The sequence below is a fragment of the Myotis myotis genome, unplaced genomic scaffold, assembly GCF_014108235.1.
Source record: "Myotis myotis isolate mMyoMyo1 unplaced genomic scaffold, mMyoMyo1.p scaffold_m19_p_17, whole genome shotgun sequence".
NCBI lineage: Eukaryota > Metazoa > Chordata > Mammalia > Chiroptera > Vespertilionidae > Myotis > Myotis myotis.
The window spans coordinates 23,808,451-23,828,626 of NW_023416321.1; the positions used below are offsets into that span (position 1 = coordinate 23,808,451).

At 40.5% G+C, this 20,176-nt stretch overlaps 1 protein-coding gene across 1 annotated transcript; it reads right to left on the minus strand.

Moving 5' to 3' along the window:
- Positions 1-452: 452 nt before the first annotated feature.
- On the minus strand, positions 453-13,206 carry PRR11 (proline rich 11). The gene is made up of 9 exons (XM_036342047.1): positions 13,071-13,206; positions 11,287-11,437; positions 10,951-11,073; positions 6,627-6,884; positions 5,559-5,657; positions 4,747-4,859; positions 3,882-3,941; positions 3,697-3,793; positions 453-1,522 (listed from the first exon to the last, which is right to left on the minus strand). Exons 1-9 carry the CDS (start codon positions 13,196-13,198, stop codon positions 1,454-1,456), a joined length of 1,098 nt encoding a protein of 365 aa, XP_036197940.1. The 5' UTR covers positions 13,199-13,206; the 3' UTR covers positions 453-1,453.
- Positions 13,207-20,176: the final 6,970 nt, after the last annotated feature.

Consider the following 20,176-nt stretch of genomic DNA (forward strand, 5'->3'; position numbering starts at 1 on the left):
ACTCGCACTAATGAGTTTCCCTTCCTCCATGACACTTAGGGCGTTAGTAATGGGGATCCTTGACAAATCTATAATCGTGCTCACTGTTAAATAGATGTGTCTGACAAACTGGGGCCTCCCAGAAATACCTGGCAAATTTGTAGGAGACTGACTCGTTGGTCACCAAATAAAATAAAGGATGCCCAGTTAAATTTGAATTTCAGGTAAACAATGAATTTTTTTGGTTAGTCCTCACCCAGGATATTTTTTCTAATAATTTTTAGAGACAGTGGAAGGAAGGGGAGAGAGAGAGAAACATCTATGTAAGAGAGACACATCGATGGGTTGCCTCCTGCATGCATCCTGACTGGGGCCGGGGATCAAACCTGCAACCCAGGTACATACCCTAGACCCATGATCCTTTGGTTCTCAGGCCAATGCTCTAACCACTGAGCACACCAGCCAGAGCTGACTTTTTTTTTTTTTTTTTTTTTTAGTATACATATGTCCCATGCAATATTATACTAAACAAAGTATTCATTGTTTAATGGGACATATTTATATTGAAAAGTTATTTGTTATTTATCTGAAATTCAAATTTGATTGGTGTCATATATTTATATTTATTAAATCTGGAAAACCTGGATTGGCAGGAAAGAACAAAAATCCAGTTAGGTGTACATTATTATTGATATTGAATCAACAGGGTATCAGGTCTTATAGTGAACCTGCTATGGACCTCAAAGAATCCTTGCTAGGGCACTGTGGACAATACAAGGTTCAGGCTGAAGTCTTCATGAAATTTATATTTAGCTGTATGAATGTAGACAGCAGACATCAAAATAATGAATATCTCAGACTTCAGTGAGCCAGATATGACTCCCTACCTAAGAGGCTAGAAATGATATATTCTAATTTTTAAGATCACATTGGACCTTTTGCTTTCAAACCTTTTGGAAAATAGGTGGGTTTGGATGTAGGATGCTCTTATCTCTTAACTGTTCATAATGAACATAAATAAAACCTAGAGGTCTTTCTTATTGATCAAGTTTGTAGCACTTAATGAATGCATGCGCTTTAAAAGCTGAAATACTTTTCAATTACCTGAGAATACCCAAGATGAATGGGAACTAGGTTAATGTCTTAAGGTCATAAATGCACCTAGAGAGTACAAATTAGTTATCTAGCTAAATTTAAAAAACTTCTCCAACCTAAATTGGGTAATTCCAGGATGAACATCACTTTGGAGATTGTATTTTCCATTCTGTTCTCTTATTGATCATGTAAACCAGAAAATATCCAAATACCCACTTTACTAGTATCTACAGTAAATATGGGCTCCATAATACTGTAATTCTTTAAATGGAATTATAAATTAGAATAATTATTTATACATACTACATTTTTAAAGAAGGAGTGGAGTGATTTTATGGATATTTTATGGATGATCACATGGAGTCAGGCAGAGTTGGCATCAGTTTTGTTCATCATAGTTGCTTGTAGAAAGTGGCAGAGTTTGAGTTGGGCTTCTAGGGTGAGCCAGCTATGAAAAAAAGAAAGAAAAGTCTCAATTATAATGTGAATTATGCTCCTGTAGCTAACACAGTTCTCCTTCTTCCTTATTAACAGAACCCAGGTTTTGTACAAAGAAGCAATGCATCCAGATTCTAAAAAACAATTTTCCCGACTTCCCTGATATAATCAGAAGTTCCTGTTTAAAGAGATTAGGGATATCTTAGCTAGCACACCCTCTTGTCCTTTGCACTTTTTATCTTGCTTAGAATGTAGACATGAGTCTTCAGGAAGTACAGTCATTCTGCACCTTAATCAAAGCCACACATTAAGGATGGGAAAGCAGTGATGACATGGTGAAGCTGCTGTACCAATTAGACTGCCTGCTTCTCAAGGGAATATGTAGGTAAGAAAAAAAGCCCTTCGTTGGTTATGACACTGTAGTCAGATTTCTGTTACCTGCAACCAAATGCAAGACCTAACGAATGCAGTTGCTTCAAAGGTAAAGGAAGGAAGCCTAAGGGCTGGGTAGGAAAAGTCATTCTATGCGCAACAGTTTTTTACTAGACATCCTCCTAGCAAGTGACTTTTGAGGAGCACATATAGGGCATAGGGACTATCTGTGATTTTTGATGTTGTTGCTAAATATGTGGATATGTTATTTATTATATTTCTATTTGTTTCTACATTACCCAGCCCACTGGGACAAAAAGGATCCTAGAATTGAAGAAGGGAAGGAAGGGGCTCAGTCCTTCGGTGAGGCCTCTGCCTTCTGCCCCTGTCCTTCACAATCTGTGTTATCACCAAGGAAGGTAATCCAGAGGTAGAGCCCTATTGGAGGAGAGAGGAATCTGGCCACACCTCCAAAGAAGACCATGTAGTCCCAGGAGGACCCAGCTGAATTGGCAAGAGAGAAACCAAGCTGTCCTGCAAAAGGCACTGATTCTTAATGAGGACAGTGTTGGGGTGAAGTGTCAGCAGTGAAGTCTACGGTGCGTCTTTGCTGCCAGAGGGTCACAGAAATGTAAGCTTCATAGCCAAAGAGGCCAGCAGCCTTGTGTCCCCGCACTCTAGCAGGGGTGGCAGAAGGATGGCTATTCCGTACAGATCTGATCAGGGAAATGATAGGGACAAACGGGGTTTGGAAAAAAATCACACAAGGCGAACTGATGTGCTGGATTTTGGTGAGTGGGCATACATGTAGATGACAAAGAAAAAAGCTGCCAATACCTTTTCCTATCAACTCTGCATGATCTGACTCCTAGCGACATCTCCATCCCTGTCTGTCACCACTGATAAACTTGCTCTCTCAGCAGCCATTCTGGCTACTTTTTAGTTCCTCTGAACGGCCATGATTCCTCCCACTGTGAGACCTTCTCACATGCTGTTCTTTATGTTCGGTACTTTTTCTTCCATGACATCCATGGGAGGCCCACCCCCATACTACATAGGTACCCTTCTCAGCGAATGCCTATTCACCCTTCCAGTCTCACCTCATCACTTCCTAAGAAAATCCTTCCTAAATCATGGGCTCTACAGAACCCTATTCCTTTCCTTCACAGCACTTATTTTCGTGCACAATTATCCATATATGTGATCATTTGGTAAACATCTATTTTCCCCACTAGACTGTAAGTTCCAAAACAGTAGATTTGTGTCTGTTTTGCTTATCACTATATCCCTGATACTCCAGCACAGTGCCTGGCATATGAGGTTTAATAAATAGTTAATAAAAGAATTTTAAAAACCAGTCACTGGTAAAGTGAAGATGATAATCTTCACTATCTCATAGAATTTTATGAAGCCTAAATATGTGAGTGCTTTGTAACGCATAAAGTATCATTTAAAGATTATTATTATTATTATTATTATTACTAAGAAAGCTGCTTTAGCCTTAGCTGGTTTGGTTTAGTGGATAGAACATTGGCCTGCGGACTGATGGGTCCCAGGTTCGATTCTGGTCAAGGGCACATGCCTAGGTTGCAGGCACAAACCTCAGTAGTGGGTATGTAGGAGGCAGCCAATCAACTATTCTCTCTCATCATTGATGTTTCTATCTCTCTCTCCCTCACCCTTCCTCTCTGAAACCAATAAAATATATATATATATATGCAAAAAAAAGAAAGCTGCTTTAGATTAAGATTCTAAATAAATGATTTTAAAGAAAAGGAACCCAATTTTTTTTTTTTTTTTCTAAAGGCTTACCTGAAACTTTCTCCTTAAGGCCCGGGTCATTACTGGAGTCAGTCCAGTTCCTGTTTCCATATTTTCTTTATTGGTAAGAGGGGTCCCACCTGGGCTCCTGCAAAGGTAATAAAACTATTAGAAACTGTATTTTATGCCAATTACCATGTAGATTTAGAAAACATAAAGATAAGAGAGTTTATTACCTCTCTACATCGACTTTTCTAAGTAGTTTCCGCAGGTCTATCTGACTTTTACCAGGATTACTAATAAAATAAAGACATCAAAATTAGAACTTGCTAGATATTATCATTTTTCCCAAAGCAAAGCAGTCATTTTTATAGGCAACATCCTAGAAATAGTAAAAAATAGCAGTGGGTATTGCTGATAGGAGCATAAGATGATATAATAATTCTTCAGAGCAATACTTCTTGCCTTAGTAATTACATGTATACAAATCCACCTTAGGGAAAACTCAGCTATGCATACAGATGATTGATAAGGATGTTCATTGAAATAAAAAAGCATAAACAACCTAAATGTCTCAAAACAGGATTTTATCTATGAAATTTATATATAATAAACAATATGTACTTAAGAAATCAAAATGATGCTTTAAATTAATTTTTAATAAGATGGGGGAAGCTCATGACACACTGAATGGGAAAAGTCGTAACTGTATCTACAATATGATTATACACAGGTATACACACATATATTATGTTTCCTTGATTCTAAGACACACTAATTTTCATATTTTATTATTTCTGAAATCGAACTGCTTTAAAATTTATTTTATTGAGGTATATAAGTTACTAAAACTCTTGATAGTAATTGTTTTTCCCCAAAAATCTGTTATCTGCCTAGAAAAAGATTAGAATGATAAATAATAGTACGTTAACAGTAGGAATCTTTAATGATATATTTAGTTGGATGATTTTTGTTTTCTTCTTTAAATTTTTTTGTAGATACCATTTTTTCTACAATGCACATATATAATTTTTAAAGTTAGAAAAAAGCAAAAAACACATTTTTTAAGTAGTGGTAGAGGATAACGGTGCAATTTCTTACATTAAGACGTTTGTAACTCGAGTTGATAACACTTTGGAGTTGGGCTTCAGGGTAACGCGCTGCAGGTCAGAGACGGTAACTAGCGGATTCCGTACCTCTGGTGATGGAACAAGCTTTAATTGCAAAATGAGACATTATTAAAAAACACATTAAAAATATTCAAAATGTAAACATGCTGAAACAATGAATATCTGAGTGCTGGATATGCATAAGATATAGCCACTACTCTACTTAAGTTTTACTGTAAAACTTCAAAGTATGTCTCTACCTCTTCAGACTAATTAATGGTTGGCACATAAAACTGCCTCATTAAATAATTTTGGAATCTACATATTTTTGTTTTGTTTTGTTTTTGTTTTGTTTTTCTTTTTCTTTTTTAAAAATAGATTTTTATTGATTTCAGAGAGGAAGAGAGAGAAACATCAATGATGAGAGAGAATCATTGATCAGCTGCCTCCTGCATGCCCCCCACTGGAGATCGAGCCAGCCACCCAGAATCTAACCGTGACCTCCAGGTTCATAGGTTGCTGCTCAACCACTGAATCACGCCGGCTGGGGGAAAACGAGACTTTAATACGGTCTCCAAAAAGCGGGTGTCCAGTTGAACAGGCACACACAGAGCATCAATCACAGTCTCTTCTCCAGTTCCTTGGAATCTACATATTTTGTTGCAGAGATCCACAACTACTTAAATAAGATATCAAGTACTTACGTTGGGATAGCTTCTATACATAAGACTTATATTTTGTTTCCATAAAGGGACAATCAGGCTAATAGCTTAAAGACTCTGTGTATGATCAATGATATCTTACCTTTTTCTTTTCATCAAAACTCTGGGTTTTCTTTAATTTCACAGTCATTAGATCTTTAACTGTTATCTGCATGGGTCCATCTTTTTTCAATGGTCCAGCCTTAAAATACATGGAAAGATTAAAATTCAATTCGGAGCCATGATATCTAGTCAAATGCAAATCATAATATAGTTTTCAAAGACCTAGAGTTAAAAGTTAACCCTTATTTACCCTAGGAACCTATCAAATTCTTATCACTTAATCAAGAATGATCCTGTTTTCAGTACCCAAAGATACTAAGGCTATTGAAGGTATTCATCAAACGGTACAACTTTGATAATAAGAGATGAGCTACTCGTTCCTGAAATTATGCATCTTCCTCAGTAGTCATTACAAGATACGAGTTGAAATAGTTCCTCAAATCAAATGACGTTTACCTGAACTACGTAAAAAGATGATCCAGTTCCCATACAGCAAAAATGTATAGTCAGAGAGGTATACATTAGGGCAAATATAGCTGTAAGCTCTGGATTTAACTCAGCCATTATAAATCAAATGTATCCATAGTGAAAATTCAGCAGATTTTAAAACAGGATCACGGCTATCTTAGTGATTTACAAATATTTCAGTCCCTGTGACAGATAAGTAAACCTAATGGAGACTGGTTCTCTGGATCCACCAACTCTTTTTATGCAGAGTTCACTCACTAAGCTATCTTCTGTTCTTAATTTGGTTTCTCAGGGAGGTTTTCCTTTTGGTAAAAAGATATGCTGACATTTTTCAAGGGAAACTTACTGGTTTAGTTGGAGAAAAAAAATAAAAGATATGCTGAGAAGCCAACAGAAATCTTCTATTCTACTAAATTATATTTATTTATCCTTAAACAAAATCACTTGTTTTTCTATATCCAGCTTTTGTGAGTTCCCAGGGGACTGATTTTTTTATAAACACAATAACTGACATAATTAAGATATGGAATCAGAATATAGCTTTCCTGTTAAAGTCCTTAGGCCAGCCTTAAAATGACACCTGTCTTTACGCCTCCATTACATACTGACCAAAACACACCTTTACTAGATTGTTTTTTACCTGAAGTGCTTTGGTGAGATTGGATTTTCTGAGCAGCAAAGGTGCTGTGGGTGGTGGAGGGGGAGGCAGAGGTGGAGGTGGAGGGGGGGGAGGTGGGGGTGGAGGAGGAAGATGGCCTGCTGGCTTTGGCAGTGTGGCAGGAAGTACGGCTCCCGATTCTCCAGGGGTGGTTACAGCACAGGCAGGCACTATTGTAAGTTTACCATTCATGTAACAGGGATGACCACAGCTCGGACAGGAAGAATTTTCTGAGATAGTCTGAAAGAAGACATTACATTTGGCAAAGAAATAACAGGTTAATTTGGTTCTTGTAGCCGAGGGTCATTCAAGAAAAAGGTACTATATAGAATACTTTCTCAGTACATCATGTTTCATAATATTTTCTCATTTATCACAAGTTCATTCATTCATTCAGTTATTCAGTTAAATCAATTATGTATCTTAGTATAATAAACAATAGATTATATGCCTAGAAAAAGATTAGAATTATAAATAATAGTATGTTAACAGTGGCAATCTTGAATGATATATTTAAATTTCATTCAGACATTTGTTTTATGTATGCAATATGTCAGGCACTATAGGCCAATGAGAGCCCTGTGTGCCACCTCATGGAGCTGACAGTCTGGTGAGGAACACAGACATTAAACACATATGATATGCTCAAAACCAAATAAAATAATAATAAGAGTAATGAAGTGTGCTGAGAGCATAAAGAGTGAGAAGCCTGGGGAGCAACATTTAGCTATAATCTTAAGGATGAATTGAGATTTATCATGTGAAGGAAGATAAGGACTGGGGAAAGAGAATTCCTAGCAGAGGGGAAAATACTTAGCAGCCAAGAATCCTATATAATAAAACGATAATATGCAAATCGACCCAACGGCCGAATGACCGGTCGCTATGACATGCTCTGACCACCAGGGGCAGACACTCAATGCAGGAGCTGCCCCTTGGTGGCCAGTGCACTCCCACAGGGAGAGTGCCACTCAGCCAGAAGCAGGGCTCATGGCTGGCGAGTGCAGTGGTGGTGGCAGGAGCCTCTCCCGCCTCTGCAGCAGTGCTAAGGACCCCTAGGGGATGTCTGACTACCTGGCCACGGAGCAAGCCTAAGCCGGCAGTTGGACACCCCCTGAAGGGTCCCGGATTGTGAGAGGGCACAGGCAGGCTGCAACACCCTCCTCTGCGCCCCCGCCCCTCAGTGCACAAATGCCATGCACCAGGCCTCTAGTATAGTATATTCAAGAAATTGATAAAAAGGCCAAGGGGCTGTAACATGACCATATGGACTGATTTGTGTACACTCCCCTCGCCCCCAATCATATGTTGAAGTTTTAATTCCCAGTACTCCAGAATATATTTGGAGATAGGGTCTTTAAAGAGGTGGTTAAAGTAAAATAAGGCTGTCAGGGTGGGTTTTCATCCAATCTGACTGGTGTCCTTATAAAAAAGGAAGTATGAATATATAGGACACCCCTGGGATGGGCGTGCACGGTGCAAAGTCCATGTGAGGACACTGTGAGAAGGCGAGCCAAGGTGAGAGGCCTCAGAAAGAACAACAACCCAACCTTGATCTTGGACTTGTAGCCTCCAGAATTGTGAGAAAATAAATTTCTGCTGTATAAGACACTTAGTCTGTGCTACTTTGTTATGGTAGCCCTAGCAACAAATAAAATGATCCTATGAAGTAAGATGGTATATTAGTTTCCTGTGGCTACTGTAACAAATTATCACTAACTTGGTGGCTTAAAATAATAGAAATTCATTTATTCATTTTCTCACAGTGCTGGAGCCTACAAGTCCGAAATCAAAGTGTCAGCAGGGCTGCACTCCTTCCCACGGCTCTAGGGAAGAATCCGTTCCTTGCCTCTTCCAGCTTCTGGTAGATTCCTTGGTTGAAGCTGCATCGCTACAACCTCTGTCTCTGTGGTCCCACTGCTCTTCCTTCTCTGTGTATTCTGCTCTGTGTGTCTCTTTTTTAAAAAATATATATTTTATTAATTTTTTACAGAGAGGGAGAGGGATAGAGCGTTAGAAACATCAATGAGAGAAACATTGATCAGCTGCCTCCTGTACACTCCCTACTGGGGAAGTGCCCACAACCAAGGTATATGCCCTTGACCAGAATCGAACCTGGGACCCTTGAGTCCTCAGGCTGACGCTCTATCCACTAAGCCAAACCGGTTAGGGCTGTGTGTCTCTTTTATAAGGACAATTCACTTGTCGAAATGCAAAATCGTTGTCTTATTTAGACTATGAAGTTCCATTGGATGTAGTCTCTTCCCAGGTAACACAGGATGACCTCCTTATCTCAAAATCCTTAATTTTATCAGCAAAGACCCCTTTTCCCAAATAAGCTAATATTTATAGGTTCCAGGGATTAGGATTTGGACATATCTTTTGGGGGGCCGTCACTCAGCCCACTAAAGATGGCATCATCCCCACTTAGAGATAATGAAACTGAGGCTGAGAGGTGATTTGTCTTCCCCTATCTGGCTAGTTCAGTGGTCGGCAAACTCATTAGTCAACAGAGCAAAATATCAACAGTACAACGACTGAAATTTCTTTTGAGAGCCAAATTTTTTAAACGTAGACTATATAGGTAGGTACATTGTTATTAACTTCATTAGGGTCCTCCTAAGGCTTAGGAAGAGCCACACTCAAGGGGCCAAAGAGCCGCATGTGGCTCGCGAGCTGCAGTTTGCCGACCATGGGGCCAGTTCATCGTGAGGTACAAATTCTGGGAGCAGGGATATAACCTCAGAGGTTTCTCTCTAAACCAATGAGTACAATGTTTATTCTTTTGAGTTTTGGACATTGAGAATAGAGGCCTTGCTCCTGAGAGTGAAGGGGGTGGATATTTACAGTTTGGGGTGTTTTCTTTCCTGCCTTTATTAGTCAAGAAAATAAAAACACCCTGAGTATTTCAAAGATGGGGAATGTAATGAAAGCAGTTGGTGCCACTGTTGCTGGAAGAGATGAGAAGCACACAGGGGGCAGTGAGGCAGCCCAGAAATTTTCAAGAGCAGAAAGCTATGAATATCCTGCGAATAGAAGGACAAAGGAAAGAGCAGTAGAAGCAGATCTCTGGAGCTAGGTTAACCCAGAGAATCAAGAAATGTGGCAGACTTACCTGAGGGAGCTGGAATTTGAGAAACAATTACAGCCATTGCTGGGGAAATCGCCCAACACAGAAAATGAAAGGGGAAAAACACCCTATCTCAGTGATGGCGAACCTATGACACGCGTGTCAGAGGTGACACGCTAACTCATTTTTTTGGTTGATTTTTCTTTGTTAAGTGGCATTTAAATATATAAAATAAATATCAAAAATATAAATCTTTGTTTTACTATGGTTGCAAATATCAAAAAATTTCTGTATGTGACACGGCACCAGAGTTAAGTTAGGGTTTTTCAAAATGCTGACATGCTGAGCTCAAAAGGTTCGCCATCACTGCCCTATCTTCTCCCTCCCTCTAGTCTCTCATCCATGTCTACTGTTAGTCTAGCACAACCAGGAACCAGGTGACACGGAGCTTGGGGAATGTAACCTAAAGGGGCCAACATCCCTGCAATATGGAGCAGAACCTCAGTGTTTTAAGGAACAGATCTGAGGGCAAACAGGCCTAGGATTAGCACTCACCTGCAGTCACTCCTTTTCTAGTTAAAAGCACATTGAGATTCTTATGGGAGACAACCCCTTCCCTCCTTACCAAATCCCAGATTTATTTTTTGTTTTTTTGAATATATTTTTTATTGATTTCAAAGAGGAAGGGAAAGGGAGGAGTTAGAAACATCAATGATGGGAGAGAACCACTGATCCGCTGCCTCTTGCACACCCCTTACTAGGCATGAGCCTGCAACCTGGGCATGTGCCCTTTACCGGAATCAAATCTGGGACCCTTCAACCCACAGGCTGACGCTCTATCCACCGAGCCAAACCAGCTAAGGACCCAGATTTGTTTTTTATTTGATAACTGGAGGCCAGGTGCACGAAAATTTGTACACTCGGGTGAGTCCCTCGGCCCAGCCTGCACCCTCTTTCAGTCCGAGAGCCCTTGGGGGATGTCCGACTGACAGCTTAGGCCTGCTCCTCTGCAGGAGGCGACCAGCAGGCCGATCGGAGGATGGTGTCAGCCGGCGAGTGGCCGGCCCTTCCGCTCCTCTGCCGCTGACCCCTGATTACCATCCACTCCCTCTGCCCGCTGGCACCTGACTTGGCTGGCCTGGAGCCGCCCACTTGCTGGGCCCACCCCCTGCTTACCAGGTCGTTCCTCCATTCCATTGATTTGCATATTAGATTTTTATTATATAGGTTACTAACCTTCAGTGCTTCCTGGAGCTTGCATAATTCACTTTCCAAAATGCAAAACTGTTGTTTTAGACTTTGAAGCTCTTGGTGGCAGAAACGGGAAGGAAAGATGGTGTTTTTCAATACTTCTAAGCTCTAAAATTAAAAAATACACAAGCCTGATTCTGATGAGCAATAAGATAAAGACAAGAAAAGAGGACAAGAAAGTGGTCTTGTTTCTTATAGAAACAAAGGCAGACATGACCCCATAACTTCATCTTATCTGAGTTTAGCCTGAATGCTGTGCTGACCTGAGTGCACACACACAGCAAGTGTGTAGTGCTGGAAACAGGTATGTCAAACCCATACCTGGGCTATGCAGTTCTGGCACCAGTTGTATATAAACCGTCCTCTATTTGTCCAAAGTTTGACTGCATCTTTGATACTGGGAAATTTGAAATTCCAGGATGATCTTAGCCAGGTTCTGATAGGAGGTGTGTTTGTTGAAGAAATAACCACTCTGTGGGAAAAACAAAACTAAATAAAGCAAAAACTCCTGAGTTGGAATCATAGCCCCTAATTAAACAACAAGCTAGTTTTATAGTAGAAGTCAGGAACAGAGACTTCCTAAAGTCAAATTCTTCAGTAATTCTAGAATTCTGGGATTCACTTATGCAACAAATATTTGTTGAGTAAATAAATAATAACAAATAAAATAAATGAAATAATAAATAAATAAGAATCAGGGATTTAGTAATGAACAAAATAGACAAAAACCCTACCCTCGTGGAGTTTACAGTTTAATGGAAGAAAGATAAAAATAAGTAAATAAATAACATATGTGGGTTGTTAGTGCATAAATGCTAAGAAGAAAAAGACAGAGAGAGGCCCTAACTGGATTGGCTCAGTGGATAGAGCGTTGGCCTGCAGACTGAATGGTCCCAGGTTCGATTCCAGCCAAGGGCATGTACCTTGGTTGTAGGCACATCCCTGGTAGGGGGTGTGCAGGAGGCAGCTGATCGATGTTTCTCTCTCATCGATGTTTCTAACTCTCTATCCCTCTCCCTCCCTCTCTGTAAAAAAATAAATAAAATATTAAAAAAAAATAAAAAGATAGAGAGAGGGGGAATGTGAAATGTTGGGTGGAGATGAAATTTTCAATATGGTAGCCAGGGAAAGTCTCACTGAGAAGGAGACTTTTGAAGGGTGGGGGGTGGAGAACCCTAAAGGAAATAAAGAAGCTAGCAATTCAAATATCTAGAAGAAGAGCATTCCATCAGGGGCGAGTGCAAAGGCCCTGATGTGGAAGTTCATTGAGATGTCTGAGGAATAGCAAGGAGGCCAGGATGACTTGGGTGGAGAAATAGAAGGGAGAAGGATTAAGAAATAATGTCAGAGTCAGATCATAAAGGCCTTGGGGGTCATACTATGGACTTTAATTTCTACTCTGAGAGAGGAAGATATTGAAAAGCTTTAAGTAAAGAAGCAATATGACATGATTTTAACAGGCTTACTGAAGAGGGCAAAAAGGCAGAAGCAGAAAGACCAGTTAGGGACTTTCTCAATATTGGGGAGAAATGGAAAAGAGAATGATATCATGGTAACTGCTTTTTGAGGGCCTGTTTGTTTTAAATTTTGTCTGTAAAGAGAGCTAAAACAACAAAATGTATAAATTGTTATTGTGACAAAGTACCCTTGGGTCCCTAGAACTTAGAGTCTCTTTCAATAACACATTTAAGCCTTGAGTCCCAGAGAATACTGACCAAACTTTACCAAAACTGAGATTTAAATTCCAATATTATACCTCGCTTTCATTGCTTGGTTATCATATTTATGCAATTAAATTGAGTAGGAAAAGAGAAAATAGTTACTGTGCACCTCCAACACAATTCCTTGTGATCATTACTTCATTTCAACTCGTAGACTATAGTTGCCACACAAAATTCAAGGATGCTCAGTTAAAATTCAATTTCTGAATAAGTTTTAGTATAAGTATATTAGAAATGTTGCATGGGACAATAGAAAAAAACTCATTGTTTATATGAAATTCAAATTTAACTGGGCATTCTGTATCTTCACTTGCTAAATCTAGTAATTTTATCTTAAACTGATGGGATTTTTAATATTTTTCTCTGTTCCACATTATGCCTTACCTTTCTGTTGAGGATGGTGGAGGGGGAGGTGTAACTAGCTTGGACTGAAAGTGAGAGAATTCTTTTTTTTTAAATAATCTTTTTGCTTTTACTTTTCGCTTCCTTCTTTGTTGCTTGAACTTGAGCATGATTTCTGTAGAGAAAAAATATATTAAAAAAATTTTTTTCTTGAAGCCCTAGTTGGTTTGGTTCAGTGGATAGAGTGTCATCCTGCAGACTGAAAGGTCCCAGGTTCGATTCCAGTCAAGGGCATGTACCTTGGTTGCAGACTGGATCCCTGGCCCTGATTCAAGGTGCATGGGGGAGGCAACCAATTGATGTCTCTCTCACATCGATGTTTCTCTCTCTCTGTCTTTCCCCCTCCCTTCCACTGTCTCTAAAAATCAATGGAAAAAATATCCTCAGATGAAGATTAACAAAAAAAAATTTTTTTTCTTGAAGACTACTATGTACGTATATAAAATGCACAAATCTTAAGTGTATCGTTTAATGAATTAAACTTAAATTAAACTTACTCTGTAACCACCACCTCGGTTAGAAAATAGATCACTACAAGCATCCCAGAAGTCTTCTAATGTAGAGAAAAATTTAAGTCCATATTTAAACTATCTCTAGAGGCTTTGGCTTTGGCATTACATTACTAATTTTGTTTTGCTTGTCTTGATTTTCTTCATTAAATTAAGTGAATTTCCCTTTATTTATAACAGAGAAAATAGCTATAGTTGGATTATGGTATGTGACTCAAAAGAATTAACTTTCTTTGCCAGTAACATTTACTTAGCATCTACTGTAATAGGTGAAGTTGGTAACAGAAGAAAGAAAATTAACTATTTACTTTTGACTGTACTTTTGTAAAGTTGGGGGCAGATTACTCCTAAGAGCTAAAAAATATAAGCATATAAAAATGCTTAGGAAAAAAAGTTGTGCAAGAAGAAAAATAATCATAGTAATACTTACTATATGTTCCACTGTTAAATATTTAATAGTGTAAATATTGAATGTTTACTCAACCAAAAATGATGATGTGGGTATATTGGGAAGAAAGAAAAGTAGGACTTAGTAGTTGTCTAAATGTATATAGTGTCTAAAAATTTTTTAAAAAGAGAGAAACTGCCAAAGCCGGTTTGGCTCAGCGGATAGAGCGTCGGCCTGCGGACTGAAGGGTCCCAGGTTCGATTCCGGTCAAGGGCATGTACCTGGGTTGCAGGCACTTCCCCAGTGGGGGATGTGCGGGAGGCAGCTGATCGATGTTTCTCTCTTATCGATGTTTCTAACTCTCTATCCCTCTCCCTTCCTCTCTGTAAAAAATCAATAAAATATATTTAAAAAAAAAAATAAAAAATAAAAAGAGAGAAACGTTATTATAAGAATGTTATTTAGATGGAGGTAAATGTCAGAAAAAATTACAAGAGTGGACAGTATTGCCTTTGGCAAGTGGGAACCAGGATTATAGGTAATTTAGAGAACTGCCATTTTTTGTTTGTTCTAACTATAATAAGCCTTGTATTAGTACTTGACAGTTAACCTTCAGAATATATTATTAGCTTGAAAAATAGAATACCACCATTCTGAAACTGGGCCATCTCTTTTTAGCTCTTTCCTGGTGGTTGTTCCAGTACCCATGCATTCACATTTCTTAAGAGTCCAACAAAAGCCAATGCATGCCACTGTGAAGATTATTTTTCAATTAAAAAAAAAAATCTAGGAACTAAGTCATATTTTCTCCTCTGGCTCTGTGTGTGTGTGTGTGTGTGTGTGTGTGTGAGAGAGAGAGAGAGAGAGAGAGAGAGAGAGAGAGAGAGAGTGTGTGTGTGTGTGTCCTGGGCTCTGGGTCATTCTCACTCTAATAGTCTTCTAATTAAATATAGTAATTAGCACATGCAGACAATTTAGAGACTATGTCAAATCTGTCAATGTAGAAAGGTGCAATCTGAGATAATTCTTAGACTAATATTCCATTCAAAAATAATCACAACTCGCCCTAACAGGTTTGGCTCAGTGAATAGAGCGTTGGCCTATGGACTGAAAGGTCCCAGGTTCGATTCTGGTCAAGGGCATGTACCTTGGTTGCAGGCACATCCCCAGTAGGAGGCAGCTGATTGATGTTTCTCTCATTGATGCTTCTAACTCTCTATCCCTCTCCCTTCCTCTCTGTAAAAAATCAATAAAATATACCTAAAAATAATAATCACAGCTCTTCCAAAAATTAAAGATAATTAATTTCTACCTCAAACAGGACAAAGGACTCAGCAAGCTAAGGTTTGTTTTATTTTCATTGCTTTATTAAAATTACTACAGCCTTGGTTTGTGTGGCTCAGTTGGTTGGAGTGTTGTCCCGTACACCAAAAGGTTTAGGGCTCGATCCCCAGTCAGGCATATATGGGAGGCAACCTATCGATGTTTTTCTCTCACATCGATGTCTCTCTCTCTCTCTCTCTCTCTCTCTCTCTCTCTCTCTCTCTCTCTCTCATCAATAAGCATATCCTTTCTACTCTGTAGAGGATAACTATCCTATTGAAAGACTATATAGCAATTTTCCTTGGGATTAAAAACACATATACCGTAACTGTCCCCTTTCCAAAAGAGTAATAAAAACATACAAATTCTTTTTGCTGGGTTAGGTGGGATTCCAATTACTAATACTAGGTAGAAGCTCATTCTTCCATGATTACTCAAAGCATTTTTCCTTTTTTTTTTTTAATTGAAAAGTATTCTTCCTTCCTTTTTACGTGCCCTGTTTTGAGAAGATTTTAAGGCCAATTACAAAGAATCTATACCACAACATAAATAAAAAAAATAAGTGAAGAAATTAGGATACTCCATTGTAGAGTAGAATATATAAAGTATCAATATAATAAAAGCCTAAGCAATGGTTAGGGCAGAAGGACCAGAACGACTGGTTGCTATGATGTGCACTGACCACCAGGGGGCAGATGCTTAATGCAGGAACTGCCCCCTGGTGGTTGGTGCACTCCCACAGCAGGAGCACCACTCAGCTGACTGACCGGTCCAAGTGGCCCACCAGTCTGGTGCAGCCCACTCACTCCCTCAGTAGTCCTGCAGGTCCAATCTCTAGAAAACGGGCCAGGCACCGATGGACTGGCATTGCTGGCACAATCCCGACAGTGCCTCCAGACTCCTGTAAGTAGGCCTCAGGCACCGGCTGCCTCCCATCCCTAGACGCTCCACGAAGAAGAAATGATATAAAAGCAGCTGCCAGGTGGCTCCTGACAACCAACAACCGGAGCGAACATCAGAGGGACGGATCCAGATCCCAGGCCGCTAAGGGCATCCCACCGACCACCCAGAGGGCTGATCATGTCCTGGCCCCCCTCCCATCCCCCTAGGGACAGGCACTAGACGCAGGGCTTACGATCAGGACTGACTGGACTCCAGCCAGCTGCAGGCACAGAGCGGCTGGGATCTGGGATGAGCGGGAGTGGCAGGCAGGAGCGGCAGGCAGGGTTGGACTGCCAGTTTCAGCCAGTCCCTGCAGGCCACATTGAGGGACTCCACCTGTGCATGAATTTGTACACCAGGCCTCTAGTATTATATATAAGACACACATACATATATTCATATATGAGTCATAAATATTCCTCTGACTAACTTAATTCTGTTCCTTCTCCTTACCATCCCTTCCCCTTCTGTCCTCTAACTTCAGGTGCTTTTACCATCTTTTCCCTGGGCTTTCTTCTGTTTTTGTCTTTTGCTATAACCTATTTTCATCTATTCTTTTTATTTTGAAAATGTTCAAACCTTGAGAAAAATTAAAGTATAGGGTACTAAACACTCATATCATTCACTTAGATTCACCAATTATCTGTTATCTCTTTCTGTATAGGTGTGCGTGCAATATAATGTATTTTATGTCATATATCTTCCTAAACACATTTTTATGGAAGTTTCTTACACTTTCCCATAAACAGCTTTCAGTCCATTAATCAAATTCCATTACCAACCAGTTCAATTGATTCCTCTTGAACATCCTTAGGGCTTTTCTGGTACTTTCATATATTTAATTTTACATTTCATGCTGTACAGCATTGCTTTTTAAGTTCCTGGCTCTTTTTTTTTCTTTAGAAATTAAAGTTCTTGAGAGAAACCAAGATGGCGACATAGCTTAACGCCAGAGATTGCTGCCTCGAACAACCACTTCGAAAAACAACTAAAAGACGGAACGGACATCATCCAGAACCACAGGAAGGCTGGCTGAGTGAAAATTCTACAACTAGGAGGAAAGAGAATATCATACCCAGACTCAGAGGAGGCGCAGTGCTGAAGTGAAATACTAAGGTGCGGAGTGCGCGCAGAGTGGGCTGGCCACGGAGAGCGCGGTTGTTGTTTTCAATCGGGAGGGAGTTTCAGACTCTGAGCTCCAGATCCGGGCGAGTCTCTAGGGACCCAGACTCAAACAGGAGAAGCGGGACTGTCTGGCTTCAGTCGGAACTCGAAGGCAGCTTTATCTCCGAGGTTTGCAGCAGTTGCCGGGACTCTGTGAGGCAGAGCCCCTAGGGACGGAACTGAGAGCAGCCATAACTGCCCGCTCCGGCCCGCCCTGTAGATCCCCGGGGACCCGCCCCACCCAAGCCCTGTGCAGAGCCATTTGCTGGATAGCCTCAGGCAAACGCTAGATTAGCACCGCCCTAGAGATCCAGCACAGAAGCTCTCCCACTGCAGACACAGCTAACTCTCATAGCCAGTTAGCCTGGAGGTCAAATCACCCCCGGTATTGCCAACAACAATCAAGGCTTAACTACAAGACTGCGCACAAAGACCACTAGGGGGTGCACCAAGAAAGCATAAAAAATGCGGAGACAAAGAAACAGGACAAACTGTCAATGGAGGATATTGAGTTCAGAACCACACTTTTAAGGTCTCTTAAGAACTGTCTAGAAGCCGCCGATAAATGTAGTGAGATCCTCAAGAAATCTAATGAGACCCTCGATGTTGTGATAAAGAACCAACTAGAAATTAAGCATACACTGACTGAAATAAAGAATATTATACAGACTCCCGACAGCAGACCAGAGGAGCGCAAGAATCAAGTCAAAGATTCGAAATGTGAAGAAGCAAAAAACACCCAACTGGAAAAGCAAAATGAAAAACGAATCCGAAAATACGAAGATAGTGTAAGGAGCCTCAGGGACAGCTTCAAGCGTACCAACATCAGAATTATAGGGGTGCCAGAAGATGAGAGAGAGCAAGATATTGAAAACCTATTTGAAGAAATAATGACAGAAAACTTCCCCTACCTGGTGAAAGAAATAGACTTACAGGTCCAGGGAGCACAGAGAACCCCAAACAAAAGGAATCCAAAGAGGACCACACCAAGACACATCATCATTAAAATGCCAAGAGCAAAAGACAAAGAGAGAATCTTAAAAGCAGCAAGAGAAAGAAACTCAGTTACCTACAAGGGAATACCCATACGACTGTCAGCTGATTTCTCAACAGAAACTTTGCAGGCCAGAAGGGAATGGCAAGAAATATTCAAAGTGATGAATGCCAAGAACCTACAACCAAGATTACTTTATCCAGCAAAGCTATCATTCAGAATTGAAGGCCAGATAAAGAGCTTCACAGATAAGGAAAAGCTAAAGGAATTCATCACCACCAAACCAGTATTATATGAAATGCTGAAAGGTATCCTTTAAGAAGAGGAAGAAGAAGAAAAAGGTAAAGATACAAATTATGAACAACAAACATGCATCTATCAACAAGTGAATCTAAGAATCAAGTGAATAAATAATCTGGTGATCATAATAGAATCAGGGACATAGAAAGGGAATGGACTGACTATTCTTGGGGGGGAAAGGGGTGTGGGAGATGCGGGAAGAGACTGGACAAAAATTGTGCACCTATGGATGAGGACAGTGGGTGGGGAGTGAGGGCGGAGGGTGGGGCGGAAACTGGGAGGAGGGGAGCTATGGGGGGAAAAAAGAGGAACAAATGTAATAATCTGAACAATAAAGATTTAATTTAAAAAAAAAGAAATTAAAGCTCTTTAACCCTAGTCCGACACAGTATTAGGTACATAGTATACAGGGCATACTTCTAAAGTTGACATTCTCACTGACTGTGGGATGATAGTAAGACTACATAAAGGATTATAGTAATACTACCTGTCAAGAAATTAACATTCTCGAACTTTAATGTGCATGAGAATCACTGTGTCTGTGTAAGTGAGGAATCTTGTTAAAACGCATTATTGATTCAGTAAGCTTGGGTGCAGTCCAATAATCTGCTTTGTGCACAAGCTCCCCAAGTGATGTAGATGCCGTAGGTCCGTGGACCGCACTTTGAGTAGCAAAGATGTAAAGGACTGTGCAAAAGGAAGGCAGATACTTTCCCCCAAAACATAATTTTCAGAGTGTTAATTAAATAGAAATATGATGAGGGTGGCACCAGGCGGACCACTTCTTACCCGACTCGACCTCCTCTGCCCCGCTCCATCTCCCCTCCGAGTCCAGCCAAAGTCCCCACCTCCGTAAACCGTTAGGAACACAAGCAGCAACAGGCAAAGCCATGGAAGCCGCGAGCCCGGGTGACAAAGAAAAGATATCCCTGTACTTACTAGTCTAAGAGCCGGGGATTTAGATGAAGTCCAGGCAGTGGCCTCGCCCTCGCCATGAAGAAAAATTCAAAATTAAAACCTGACGGAGAAGGGACCAATCGTAGTCTCGGTCTCCCCACGCACAGGTCTCCCAGTAACGTAGGAGCACGGCCTGGCTTGTGATTGGCTGAGACGACAACACGCTTCGGCCAATTAGAGCTGAGGCGCTTCTCGTATGAATAAGGAGAAGGCGGGAGTGAAGGGGAAGAGAGGCAGGAGTGGAAAGAAGGTGTGTCACTTCCCGTTTGCTCTTTGTGGAAGCCTTTGTGTCATTGGTTGGCTCTTCTTCCGATGGCACCAATCGCAGTCTTCTCGGCTGAGCCCTAACTATGAAATTGAAAGTAGAGATGAGGATGCAGCCAATGTAAAAATATAAGTATACAGCAACCAACCCTCCGGCGGCATTTTGTGTCTTTGCCCAACTGGAAAAGGTGTTACATGAGGAGAGGCGTTGCCTAATCGCCAATGGGCGGGCGCCGGTGAAGCGGAG

What these genes read in the sequence shown, in the direction of transcription:
- PRR11 (XM_036342047.1), bottom strand. Translation starts at nt 13,198, where the DNA reads ATGCTCAAGTTCAAGCAACAAAGAAGGAAGCGAAAAGTAAAAGCAAAA. An exon ending in AGCTCCAGGAAGCACTGAAG is followed by an intron (nt 6,885 to 10,950) that starts GTTAGTAACCTA and finishes GTCTTCTTTCAG; the next exon opens with ACTATCTCAGAAAATTCTTC. An exon ending in ATCTCACCAAAGCACTTCAG is followed by an intron (nt 5,658 to 6,626) that starts GTAAAAAACAAT and finishes ATGTATTTTAAG; the next exon opens with GCTGGACCATTGAAAAAAGA.